The 14,114-nt window shown below is 36.6% G+C and overlaps 2 protein-coding genes across 2 annotated transcripts in view; both read right to left on the bottom strand.

Annotated features, from left to right (window-relative positions):
* LOC139961306 (plexin-A4-like) overlaps nt 1–14,114 on the bottom strand; it is a 64,402-nt gene that overhangs the window by 35,906 nt on the left and 14,382 nt on the right. The window contains exons 5-9 of the mRNA XM_071960432.1: nt 9,788–9,900; nt 9,380–9,523; nt 4,326–4,531; nt 3,454–3,553; nt 2,123–2,216 (exon numbers count right to left, since the gene is read on the bottom strand). Of these exons, the coding sequence (XP_071816533.1) occupies nt 2,123–2,216; nt 3,454–3,553; nt 4,326–4,531; nt 9,380–9,523; nt 9,788–9,900 (657 nt within the window). The remainder of the gene's footprint in view (nt 1–2,122; nt 2,217–3,453; nt 3,554–4,325; nt 4,532–9,379; nt 9,524–9,787; nt 9,901–14,114) is intronic.
* The window catches only part of LOC139961196 (uncharacterized), a 101,162-nt gene that overhangs the window by 80,040 nt on the left and 7,008 nt on the right, over nt 1–14,114 (bottom strand). The window lies entirely within an intron of this gene.

Genomic DNA, 14,114 nt, shown 5'->3' with positions numbered 1-14,114 from the left:
CCTTTGACCCCTCCCCTCCCCCACAACACAAACAAACTCACACTTAGCCAGCTTTCCCAAATGCAAAAGTAACTTCCTGCGTCTACGTCAATTTCGTGAATACTGGTCAGTTGGAAAATGATCAACCAACAGATATTGGTTTTGTTGCCCGCCCCCACTTTCCAAACCCTGACGCCGCCCCTGACACTAGGTTGGTGGAGCACCAATACTACTTTGCTAGGTCTGAGGCGTTGTACATGGAGGTCCCATCCAGGTAGACAAATTTAACTAGAGCACCAATGGTGTAGTAGCTCACACCAGATTGATCATTTGGACAAGTTTTTCTTAATAAATGAGCCTGTTGGATTTTTTTTAACTTATAGATGATTGTGACTAACTTTCATTAATATCTATTGTTATCTGTAGGGGAAAAAGCTGTTGAAGGTTTCATAGATTGATTCCTCCTAAGCTAAAATACAAAATACTAAACAGTCAATATGACACACCTGTCATGGATTAATATCACCAACTTTCATTAACAGCCATTGGTATCTTTAGAAGCATTTTGGGCAATTTCAAAACAATGACCCTAGATGACCTTTGACCTCAATTTATGAAACCTTCATGGTGGTCCACCACCCATGGACCATTGTGTCCAAGTTTCATCCATATCCATTGAACCATGCACAAGAACAAGCAATATGAAGCATTCACCCTAAGATTGACCCCTTGATGACCCTTTGATGGCCTTTGATCTAAAAATCGTGAACACCCTATAGGTACCACCAGTCATGGATGATTATGCCTAACTTTCATTAATATCCATTGCTATCTGTAGGAGTAGAAGCATTTTGCAGATTTTCACAAATTGACCCCTATTGACCCTTAGATGACCTTTGACGTAAAAATCCCAAACAACCTAAATGTCCCGCTACCAAATGATGATTGCATCCAAGTTTCTTTGAAATTCATGGACAGCCGCTGTACGAGAAGCACTTTAACAAATGTGAACAGACAGATAGATAGAGAGAAAACATAATTACAATAGCTCAACGAGCACTACATGCTGGTATGAGCTAAAAACAGTCAAAGCATATTTCCTTTAATAACCATTGGGGCCAGGTTAAGATATTAACCATGTAGTGCCATTATACAGTTCCTTTAATACAATCATGTACTATAGACAGCACACTGTCAACTGTTAGTGGGTATAACAGGTTTCAAGTCACAGCAGTTTGGAAAGTTTTCAATTTCTACTTTGGAAAAGTCAATATGCCACTTCAGTAGAATAAACAAGAGTTTATTGTTGCTTGTAGATACAAGGGTCACACCACTGTATGGGATATCCCCAAACTGTGCCCGTGTTAATAGTTGACATTATTGACTATATACAGGTTTTAGTTAGAGAGGACTTATTACATTATCATTGAAGCTGTGTCCAACAACTTAAACAGAATGTCTTTCTACTTGAAACTGAACAAAACCATTTTACTGCACTGGCAACTAGTAACCATTGGAGTCAAGTATACATATTAGCCCCATAGTGTCATTATACAATCCCTTTTATAATGGAATATGGAACAATATATACAACTTGTGAAGCCAATATTGCATAGACAGACACTTAGAATAGACTACTTAACCTTGTTGCATTAAAAATACCAGATATGGATAGCAGACTATTCATAAGGAAGTACTAAATTCAAACTGTCCATACCCTTTGTAAACTCAATTGTGCAAATGTCATCAGTTACTAGCATTAGATGTACATAAGATCTGTTAGAACACTTGTCAGGTGATGTCATCTCTCATCAGGACTGCATGCAAGTTTCCTTAGTTTTTATATTACACAGCTAAAACTTACTTTTTTATCAACATGCAGACAAAATAATTTACTCAAGCTATGCAAACATTTTTCAAAAATAATAGTATAGTGAGACAACATGGTCATCAGCATAGAGAAGTATTATGGTATGTTCCAAAGGTAATTGAATATCTTATTCTACAATTTCTAACACTGAGAACACTGACTGTTATTGCAAAAATGGTTGTTTGACAGAGATTGTCACTTATGACACTAGTTAGCCAATAAGAGTTAACTGCAAATATCATGTAAATAAGGGTGGTTATCGCTAATACTCACAATGAAATCACCACAGAGAGGGTCTGTCTTGAAACTGCAGGTAAAGTCATCTACACACCAGTTACAATCCCACTGGGTAGAACAGTCTACACATCTAACGAAAATAAAAAATACTCATATGTAAGTATCTATTCAGTGTTAGCTACATAATAATATCATTCAATATATTGCTGACACTGACACAAATTATGATTGACAATGGGACATGTGACTTATTAAAGGCATTGAAGACTCGCCCCAAACCGTGTGCCGCCCAGTGAAAAGTTAACTTTCCCTGCAGACATTAATGAAATGTGATACCGTGTTACCTATAACTGGACATGAGATATCCATCGCTGTATAGTTTGTACACTGTGCTGTGGGTATTGATCGCAGCTGTATGTACTGACTGTACACTAGTGTCTAATTACCGACGGGAGCAAGCTGTGTGTGTATTTTCTGGGATTGATGGTGATGTCTAACACTTCTGTTACACCTCATTCGAAACTAGGTAAGATTACCGGCATTACACTTTTCGTTTTTCGTAATTATTAATGTACACACACATGCCATCCAATCCTTTCCTTGCATACCGAAGCACGTGTTTCAAAACCTCCAACAGGTGCTGTGCTGTATTCTGTAACCCCCCTTCTCCCCCCTATCCGTACATAGACTGTTACAAATTATCGTGTGTAATTGGCACAGGAAACATATCAGTGTGTCCCTTCATTGACCTTTCATCCTGGTACAGTAAAGCAACAAGTGCAATACATTGGCTAAGATTGTGAAGCAAGAATGTTTACAGTTGCAATGGGGACTATGGGGAGTGGTAAGTTATACACCATAAACATTAGCAGCAGGAATTTCCTCAAGTTCTGAGTCGGTATTTCTATCGGGTATTATTTTTACCTGGTATGCAAGGTTTGTGTCAGATATACCTGGTATTTTCGATATATTCGTTGATGACAGATTTCAATACCTTCAATATTGGTCTGAATGAAATACCAGGTAAAGCTGGTATATCCATATACCAACGCACCCTACCATCCGACTCCAATGGCAACTTCAATATGTGGGGAATAATGCATAGTATAGCATGTTTCTAGAATTTACCATCACACTTTCTGATATTAGGGATTTGTGATAATGGAGTCCACAACCATTATTGCCGAGATATAACAATTGGTTTCATGGATCATAGGATACCATATCAGCCTTGAATAGAACCAAGAATGAAGATAACAGAAAGAATCAGGTTATAGCAAATGCAAAACCAAAAAAACACATTCAAACATAGAAATATGTAAGTTTTAAGCAAACTTTGGTTCTTGCACCAAATGATGTTAACTTACCCAGTAATTCTGTTACAATCAAAGAAGTAGTAAGGAATGCTGACAAACGTAATGTTATATTCTGATGATGACAGAGACAGCTCAACCTCTACAGCATCGTCTGGTGTTGGAAGAGAAAATGTACTTACTAATAAAATAAATATATGTCCTTGTTCTAAATATATATATAAGCATAAAATTGATCCAGTCCTTTCCAGGCATGCGTTTACTATACCTGGCAGAGTTTTAACAGTTCTGTTGTCATCCAAGATAACTAAATGCTGCTAAAGATGATCAAAGTTACATTTGAGCTAGCTCATCCAACTTACAAGTAACTTCAAAAACTTACCAAAGAATGACAAAATGTTTCATATTACACTTTTATATGACAGCAAAAAGTTTTCAATCGTAGACTTGTTCAATTACAAAGTATAAAGCAGGGAGCAAAAGCGATAGCAACTCATATATTTTTTAGCAATAAACCAACGTCTTGTACATTTTAGGAAACAGGAACATAAAACAGCAGTAATAATTAATACAGCAGTACTCATTGAAGTTGCACACGGTTAATTGTAAACCTACAACTGTGAATTTTATTATGGGGTCGAAAGAGCTTTTAATTTGCATAAAGCCGTCTGGAGATATTTTAACATAACTCACACTCATTATACACAAAGATCATTGTGAATCTTCTATCACTGTTTACATTACATAATACTGTGTAGAGACTGTCATCAGCCTATATCGTATGGTTAACCTGTACGTCATTGTGAATCTTCTATCACTGTTAACTTAACATAATACTGTTTAGAGACTGTGATCAGCCTATATCGTATGGTTAATATGTATATCATAACACTTTTGTCAAAAGTACCATTTTATTAACTAGTTACCTCCTACAGGGATGTTTGGTAAAGTGGCCACGTCAGGACTTTGACAGACCAGCTGATTCCTCCCAATGACAAAGGCTTTAGAGATAAAGTTCCCAAAATGACAGGAGTAGTTTTCATTAGTTGGGAGATGAGTAACATTTAAGTTGACCTGAGTAAGAAAAATAATAAAATCCCATTTGTCATCTATGTATATTTGTGAAGACATATATCATGGTAATCTTAAAAAATAAACATATATATCTAAAGCACTGTTTGTGAACGATTGCCAACACAAATACCCCAATCCCCTCCCTTCTCCACCCTCAGCTGTTGAACACAACAAGCTGGTAATGACTATGAGAAGTACCTTGGCAGTAAATGCACAATGCACAATGACATTGGCAAATTGTCATCTGGGTAAAATGAAACTATTTAATTGGTTGCAATTAGAAAGCTGAAAAGAAGTTAAAAAAGCAACAAAAAGTACTAAACACTGCAGACCAGGCAGTACAAGACATGCACAGTTGGACCATAGGAATTCTGGTCAAAATTTGATAGGGAGCAGTAAATGATGGCTTCTCCACTTCAAAGCAATGAATTTTTTTCAGATTCCCTTGACTAAACCATCAGAATTATTTGCTGCTGTAACAGATAAACTTTGATGTCAGAGGGGGCTAAAAGCAACACGGTATGTTGATCAAGTGTTTCTGCTAAAACAAATACAAACCATTACAATTGTACACTTTCCCTAAATGATCAATTCCAAACCTTTCATTACTTCAAAAATTCCAATAATTTCAAAATGTTTGTTTCCTCCTGTATAGGCCATTAGCTGAAGCTCAAAATGTGGCTGTAAAATCAGTTTCGTTCCAGCAACACCGGGTCTAGATTTTTAATGCATTTTGGGGTAGTTTAATGCATCACAAACATTATATCAAAAGTTCTCCAAAAAATTTCCTGCAGTATTTTTGTAAGAAACCCTTGAAATTGGGTATGTTATGTAGACATTACGTGCTACGATGCTATGTATTAGGAACACATGTGCTAACGTTAGATTTGGTACAGTGGTGCATACATACCACTCTTTTCTTATATGTTAAATTACGACTGATATATTTTTTTTGTATAATAGTTGGGTCAGGGTTACAAGAATGGTGGAAGAGGATTCTGGTCTAAGGGTCAGTGAGGGTTGTTTTCAGGCATTACAAGTTGTGGCCCCCCCCCCTCCATTTTTGCCAAAATGGTAAAAAATCACATTTTCAACTTTGAAATATGAAATACAATTTTTGCACATTATAACTTAAGGATTTTAATTATAAAAATGTACCACTTTTAATAAACTCAGATATAATGCTTTGTAATAAATCAAATATTTTTAGATTTTCCCCCTATGTTATGAATGCATTTCGTCTGTGCATGTATGGGTAAATATACACATATAATGAAAAGCTCCTCTCCATAATTGTTACACTCCCCATCCAAACTGTTTTACAAATGCGACCCCTCCCCCTCTACTTTACATGTAGCTAAATCCCTAGTTACAATGAGATGTACCAATGCCCCAAGACCAGTGAGCTATTTCTTTTGTATAAATCAATATATAAGTTGGCACACTAAGACGTCATGGCATATCGTAGATGTGAAATAAAGTTATAGTTGGTATATATCCGTTACCTTAGTACTCTTTCTACAGTCTCCTGCAAAACTAGGTACTTTCTCCTTGTTACTGAAACGACATGTTTATAATTCGTATTCCTGCAAAAAGAGTTTCCAAGGGAGTTAACGCATAAAAGAAAAGATCGACAAGGTTTCGAATGGTATTTTGAAAAATAATAGTTCTATATTCTACAAATAATATGAATTATAAAGGTGAATGGTACAAATAAGTGAATAACGAAGACAGTTAACTTAAGCCCCAGATATAAAGAAATAATGTATCTATTAAGACTGGGTCGATACACTCAATGGTGTAGTAGAGCTGGGCCTTTGCGATGATTCAAGATACAGGTTCTTCATCAAAAGGCGTGGCGTGGAATTAATAAGTGATTAAAAGTTCATCCAAGGACAGTTGTACTAGTCTTAACAGTATCCACTTCAATTCACTGCATGGAAGTCAGATATGGTATGGAAAAGGGAAAGTCTATTCCGTAGTAGAGGTGAAGATAATTAGATGAAATAAAAGTCACTAAAGACTTGAATATCCTTCAGTCAAAACTTGAACAGATGCACAGAACATATTAACAATATGAATAAAACAGGTAACGAAATGTTACGGCAAACAATAAAGAACCGTGATATTGGAACAGGGTCAGGGGCGATGGTTCCCCAACAACAGTATATAAACCTTTGACTGGTTTCAGGACGCAGTATTTGCGTCATCGTCATCAGTAAATGTAGTTGCGAATATGCAAGAGGTAAAGCATGCCCATAACACCCTCCTCCCCCCTCCCATCCCCTCTAAAAAAAAAGTGTGATTTGAAGAAAATGTGGATATTTATCAAAGGTGTCTGGTAGGTAGGGTAATCTACGTAAAACTACTAATAGCTAAAATGAATATATGAATAAGATCATGTTTACTGGTTCCTTTAAACTCTCAGGGGAACAAAATAATGACACCATGACTTTGAAAAAGTTAACCCTCTTCACAAACTTCAAACTTGATTAAAATTTCAGACTAAGATATCAAGATTTAACACCATCACAGTTCATCCTCCAAATCATCTTCCCCTGCATCAACAATCTCAACATCTTCTTGGAAGTTGCTGCAATTTCTATATTTACATAGGTCTGTACACGGTAGTTGTGCATTCATTCAGGAACATCTTCCTTTAAGACATTTGCCGACTCTACAGCTACTGCTGACACACTGAAGCAAAACATCTGGGTCAGGTGGCTTCGTCATCCAAGTGATTATAAGGTCATCATTTTCAAGTTTACATCCATGTCCCTCTGGTGAGAGTGCATCAATCCTTGGCTGCAATGCCCTACTGTGAATAGCAGCCTGGTTGGTGCAGCGCTTAACATGCTGTATCAGAGCATCTTTTGTTGGTGGTAAACTCTGCTCTGAGGAGGAGATGAACAGAACACCTTGTACCATGAAATTGGATATTTTTGAGTCTCACATTTTATGATGGGGTACCAATATAATTACAATTCAGCCAGAAATATGTTGCAAATTTCTTTAATAATTTCAATGGAAAGATTAACCTGATATTGCATCTCAAAGCGTTTAGAGAATTTTTTTAATTTTCCTTGGGGGAGGACCCCCATATTCCAAAAGTCCTAGATCCACCCCTGAACACTCAATGAACCACACATTGAAGAGAGTACTTTACCTTTCAAGATCTGTATGTCTTCCTTGTCAAGAATTGTATCTAGTTTCTTCAACATAGAGTGGTACCTCACTTCAATGGCAACACGGTCTTTTCCTCTAATATTCATAAAATCTGGGCTCATTTTTTTTCCGCTCTGCTGCTTGTCGAAGCAATACCTTAATAAAATGAAATAAAAAAAGCAAATTGTTTTGCATTTTCTGTTGATCAAAATGTAAGTTTGAACAAATAAGAACTAAGACAATTTTATTTATATACCATGTGATCTGCTCATCTTCTATGGACAAACAAAAACGCATTCAAATTTTGCAAACCAGTGTCATGCAAAAAAGAATTAAAACAGGCTTTTTTTGACAGTACAGTACATTATCTCTTAATGTTATGGTTTAAATTATACAATGGTAGATTATATCTGTTACTAATAATAAAGGAGACAGATACTTGTTCATTTTGGTAAAGCTAGACAGGCTGACCATAAGACCTTGCAAACCTAACCTTATTGCACCTTTGTTACACTTATTTTTCTAACTAATACAATATCTCTATCATTCAAATAAAGGGCCACAGTAAGAAAACTAGGAAGCCTGTATTTAACACTTAGGCTAGTGCCCCAGATGGAAAATTTGAAACAAATTTCCATTCCTACCACCTTATAACAAAACAAATCAGATGACCATGCCACTAAGTAATTATATTATATTCAGGTCCAACACTGTGCCCTTTGACTTGGATTCTATCCCTTAAGAGCTACTGATCTTGCATTATGCAACTTCTCTTAACACTTCAACTATGCCACAGAAGTGCAAGTAGAGTCGTGTAGTATGCTTAGGCTTACCTCCATCGAAAGTCTCTGCCTGCTGCAGCTTGTCCCGTTTGCAACGCCTAGTAATGTATTGTTTCTTTTCCCACATATAATAAATTGAACAGGCAATACACCAGAGCTTCTGCTTGGTTTCCTCGATCTTTTCCGTCAATTCTTCGTTTAAAATCATATGGGGTCTCCTCTGGAACTGTCCGTTTTCTTGCAGCAATGTGCTTGCTATCAATGAACCGCCTGTAACACTTATCGTGGAACCCCATCATACTATGCTGTTGAACACACGCTTGATCGTAGTAGGCCATGGAGTAATCAGTAGTACGGCGATATCACTGTCTCCGCCGCTGCGATTAAGCCAATCTTTAGCGCAGGAAGTAACTTTATTCCATCGTTTATTCGTCAGTGCCTTGAATGCTTCAAATTTTACAGATTCAATGTGCACTGAGCACTGTAGATTTCCGTGTGTCGGAGACTGACTAGCGCCCGTGGAAGCCGCCATGTTTGTTGTTTTCTACAAAGATTGCACACAGAACTCATGGCTCATTGGACAATTCATATCACATGGTACAGATATCTCACTGGCGCACAACTTTTGAACGTAAAACGGCAGGTTTCTTAACATACGCAATAAAAAATATAGTTCGATCTTTCGAGCGGAATTGCAAAAAAACTGCAGGAAAGTACATGGAGAACTTTTGGATCATTAATCTTAGTTAATTTATGTATTCAATGCTGTAGAGAAATTTTAGACCCGCAGTTGCTGGAACGAAACAAGCGAATTTCGACCTTCAGCTGATGGCCTAGTAGGGGTTTATTTACATTTCCACGATGTTCAAGACTACAGAAACTTGTGTTTATTGCTCTTCTTATTAATTAGAACACTACAAATATTCAGAAATAAGGATTGTTATATTTAAAGTATTAACAGAAAGTGATTTACATTTCTATCTGTGGTGACATCAACTGGCAAATGTTCTGGTGAAGCTGAGACAGTAACACATTCATCTTCATTAAAAGGCAGCCACCTCTCACTATCATCACTGCCATCGCAATCATCAAACCTTGTACACCTACGGCAAAAGCATAAGAAGTACAAGAGAGAAAATTATACTGGCAAGTGATATTGTAATAGGACGTAATAATAAATTGACAACATTTACAAATATAACTCTTAAGTACAGAAGGACGACAAGGAACATGTCGTAGGTTGCTGCCAAAAAAAGAATATTTATAAGTTTAACCTCTCCACACATTTTTACATCTGGGAAAGAGAGGCAATTGAGATTAAAATCCTTCTCCATTGCCTTAACGACTTAAGCACTCATGCTGCTTACCTCTTTTCCAGAGTACACCATCCACAATAAGGATCTCCACCAATACTTCCTGGTTTAATACACTCATCGCAGGTTTGATACTGACTGCAGTTTGTGACAGACAATTCAATCAACTGAAAGAGAAGATTTATTCAACTGATATATCCCGGCTCAACACCATCTCACTTTAATAGAGCTTATTAACATATTAAGCTTCATCATGCATGTGATTAATAATAATATAAAAAGAATTTTAAATGATTGGAATCATTTCTATATATTTACATTAACAATTGTTTGAAAGGAAGATTTGGATGATGCTTTGGTCAAATGTAATCCTAGACATATATATATATATATACTGTATATATATAAATGGAAATCGTAATGAGTTGGAAAATCAAGAACAGTGAAAAAACTTTCAGCCTCCACCTATCGTAATGAGTTGGAAAATCACCTGTATCGAACAATACTAGTTCTGTTTTTGGTGACATATTTGGCCTTACTCTAGAGATCAAACATGATGCTAACCAACTTAAAATCATTTGTGATTCCTAAAGCCGGATGTCGAAAGAGATCTTAATGAAATGGAGGTAAACGACAAGGCAAATGAATATATATAATTGAAATCGTAATGAGTTGGAAAATCAAGAACAGTGAAAAAACTTCCAGCCTCCACAGGGATTCGAACCTGGGCCTCCTGCTCTGTACGCGGACATATATGTATTGTTAGTAAGTGGAGCCTCACATTAACACACCTAGATCGTTGCCGTGCAGTTGGTTGAGCACGAGTGTCAAGTATCCTCCATACATATGCTCCAAAACTGTCTGCAAGTTAAAGATCTGCTTTATTGGCTCTAATTATAGCACACCATAGAGAGGAAAGTTTTATGATTACGTAATGGACCTGCCTTGGTCATTGACCTCAATTAGCTTTTACCCTAATTAGGCTCTCTGTGTAAACACTGTGTGGAAATATGTTCATGGTTACAGTGTAGTTTATCATACAGTGTTCCCACAAAGACCCTCATACAAGAACAAATATGTGGCAGATGTTGCAGACTAATTGGTTAAAAGAGGTCAATTTAAGACCAAGGCAGGGCGATTATGTAATCTCAAGAAACTTTTCCATAATAGCATGCTTTAGTTGGGGTCTATACAGCAGACCTTTTTGTAGCCAAGTCTAAAATGGATTTGTTGTTTATTGTTTGCAAACGATTGTTCCATGTAGTGGCCAGAACAGCATTGCATTTGCGATTCATGTGTGAAAAATCAAGTGTGAAGATAATTTGACCATAGGAAATGAGTAAATCATTTCCAACCTGCTTCAAGATCTTTCTGTGGGCCCATGTTAAGACCAGCAATTTATTTAAACAATCCTGACTTCACTTGTAATAGTTAAAAACATACAAGGTTTTTTTGCAAAAGTTCAGCCTTATTTTTCCTCCTATTTGTTTCTCAAGATACCATAAAAATTTTCTCCATTAGAAAAGTTTGACAAATAAAATAATTAATAATTTCCACAAACTCATAAGATCTCTGAGCAAATGTTTAGAAATAATAGTACTGGGTTTTCATCACTTCAAGACTAGCTATATGCATATTACTGACATTTTCTTGCTGAAAGGAGTGTCAGATATTTCTGATGAATTGGTTGGCATTCTGGAAACAGTTTCTATACACATTACACACAAAATTCATTGTCAAACTTTGATACCTTGTAACATTACTTGCATGTCTGTACAGGTAGCAAAGTTTTAAAATAGGCTAGTATAGGGTTATGTACGGCTAGTATAGGGTTAGTAAAGGGTTATGTGGAGTGTTAGCTCAGTGGTTAACACCGGTGCCTTTCAATCATAAGGTTGACAATAAACAATTCATAATCATGGACGTTAAATATGAATGTGAGAGACTGACTTCGGTCAGCTTGCGGATTTGATAAGCCAATTAGGCTTCTTCGCGAGTTCCTGCTTGCAGGAGGATCTAATATACATACATATACATACATACATATACATACATGTACGACAACATAAACTTAGGCCCATATTGTTTCTTTCAAACTACGGAAAATTTAAGATGTGCTAGTAACAACTACATTAATTTCCTTGGTTCAGACACTCTTGTTTAAATCTGAACAATTGCAATTCTCGTATGGATTATTAACATTTTGAACATGATTTTTCAACATATCTTGTTAATAAGTATCTATCGTACTGTTTTATTATTTTTTATTTCGATTGTGTCTTACGTGACAGTCGCCGATCTTCTAAGGTATGTGATTGTATAGATACAGCACTGGATACTGACAAATTTTGGGCAATCTGCCAATCAGACCAACATTTCCAAACTTAATGGACAATATTTATACTACTGTGACTCAATCTCACACGCACTACAAGAAAATGTACTTGATAATTTCTTTTGCTTTTTCGTTGTCGTCGTCAATAACCAGAATTTTTAAATATATATTACAGCGCTTACTAGGTTTATACAACTACATCATGAGAAAGATTTCTGAGTGTAAATAATGTCAGAGAATAAATGGCAGCGTTTGAAATCTAATATTTGGCAGGAAACAGGTGTTGAAAATGTTTGATCTGCAATATATATTCACTCAAAGTTAAGTCAGGAATATTTTCTTTGTTGCAGAGAGGGGGGGGGGGGGAGGGGATAGTGGTCTTCAGTTACATAAAATTTACGGTGGCAAATTAACATGTAGAATTTTGTTTGGCAATGAGTCGAGCACACAAAGATTTGAAATTCGACAAATGGAAGAGAGACACAATAACTTCTAAAGACACACAGATCTCGACCAGGTAACAAAAGACAAAGAGTTACACATAAATAGAAACTGTTTTGGAAAAGTTTTCTATTATGACCAAATGGTGTACCGATGGCTTGTTAAAGGGAAATGGTTGGCTGAGCTCATTGTAAAATGAAACACAGATAAGGATTTCATAAAACTGGTATAATCAGATCAGCGATGAGTATCTCAAGTAGTGAATATACCTGTGAAGAGACTTAGCAGGGATACTCAGTCAGTGTGTGTTCCTAGTGTGACTCATTATCAAGCTGTTGCTATACTCATTATGGAGGGTAGAAAGCATCGCGCAGCAATGAGTGAGGTGTCTTATAGATGTGAGGCTTTATTAAAACTATAGGTTTTGAAAGAGTTTGTAAAGAAGCTGCATTACAGAATATTTGAAGAACTGCTGCAATTTGTGACATCAGCAACACTCCAGTTTGTTGTGGGCCATTTTTGCAAAGTGGAGTTTTACCTTAAAGAGGTTATGAAATGGACAATTTTTTCTATATCATCGTATTCTGTACACTCGTAGCTTTCCAATGATACCCAATTTGTGTCAAAAGAAGCTTGCATCGTTGAGGAATAAACGATCAAAAATTTGAGGGTAATAAAAACTTTCTAAAAATTGTTGTATTAACGGTAATGCGGCGTGACGTCAGTCTAGGAACTCAGCTCACTTCCGAGACGCTATGTTTACATTTGAGAACACACAACATTACGCTGTTGCAGTGCTCCGTAGTAATTGAGATTTGGTGTTTGGAGATTTATGTGAATTTATCTCGTAACTGTTAAATATGCCAAGCCGATATGTGGTATCAGGTTGCTCCACCACAAGTAAAGACGGATTTCTACTGCAAGCTTTTCCAAAAGATGACAGAAAACGAAGTATTTGAACACAACTCGCTCAAAACACTACACATACACAACGTTATGAGTGCCTGTAGGCCTATACTAAATTACTTGTTATGACCATAGCCTAGGCCTCCTTGATACAGCAAATGACGATTTTTTTTATGGTTACCTAATATTTTGCACAAATTTTAAAGCCTGCAGTTGGTTTAAGAACAATCAATACTAGATCTACAAGTTTTCTTTTGTGGTAAAACTGGCATTGTGTTGTGATTTTACGTAACAGTTGGATGATACAATTACACAGGCTAGCCTGTTATACAACGTCTATTAGTTAGGGGTAGACCCCATGTTACCACTACTAGTACTATAGGATTGCACTGTACAGAATGTCACATTTTCCTTGCACTGTAAGACACAAAATTCTAGAAGCTTCGCTACGAAGTTAAGTAGCAGGATCATCGACATTCGAGATAATTAAAATCATATGATGGTCTTAATAACGGTGGTTTTGTTTATGCTCAACCGACCAGTTTCGGTTCAGGGTCGTCCAACCGTTCTGCTCGGGGACTTTGATCGGCAGCACGTCTCAGCCATCGGGATCGTTTTACAATTCTTCTGCAAGGGGCTCAATTGATAGGGGAAAACATCAATATTATCTTCATCACCCTCGAAAACTATTTCCTCCTC

Source organism: Apostichopus japonicus, chromosome 20 (assembly GCF_037975245.1).
Source record: "Apostichopus japonicus isolate 1M-3 chromosome 20, ASM3797524v1, whole genome shotgun sequence".
NCBI classification, from domain to species: Eukaryota; Metazoa; Echinodermata; class Holothuroidea; order Aspidochirotida; family Stichopodidae; genus Apostichopus; species Apostichopus japonicus.
Note: the sequence above shows the minus strand (reverse complement) of the source record. Positions and strands in the feature narration are given on the sequence as shown.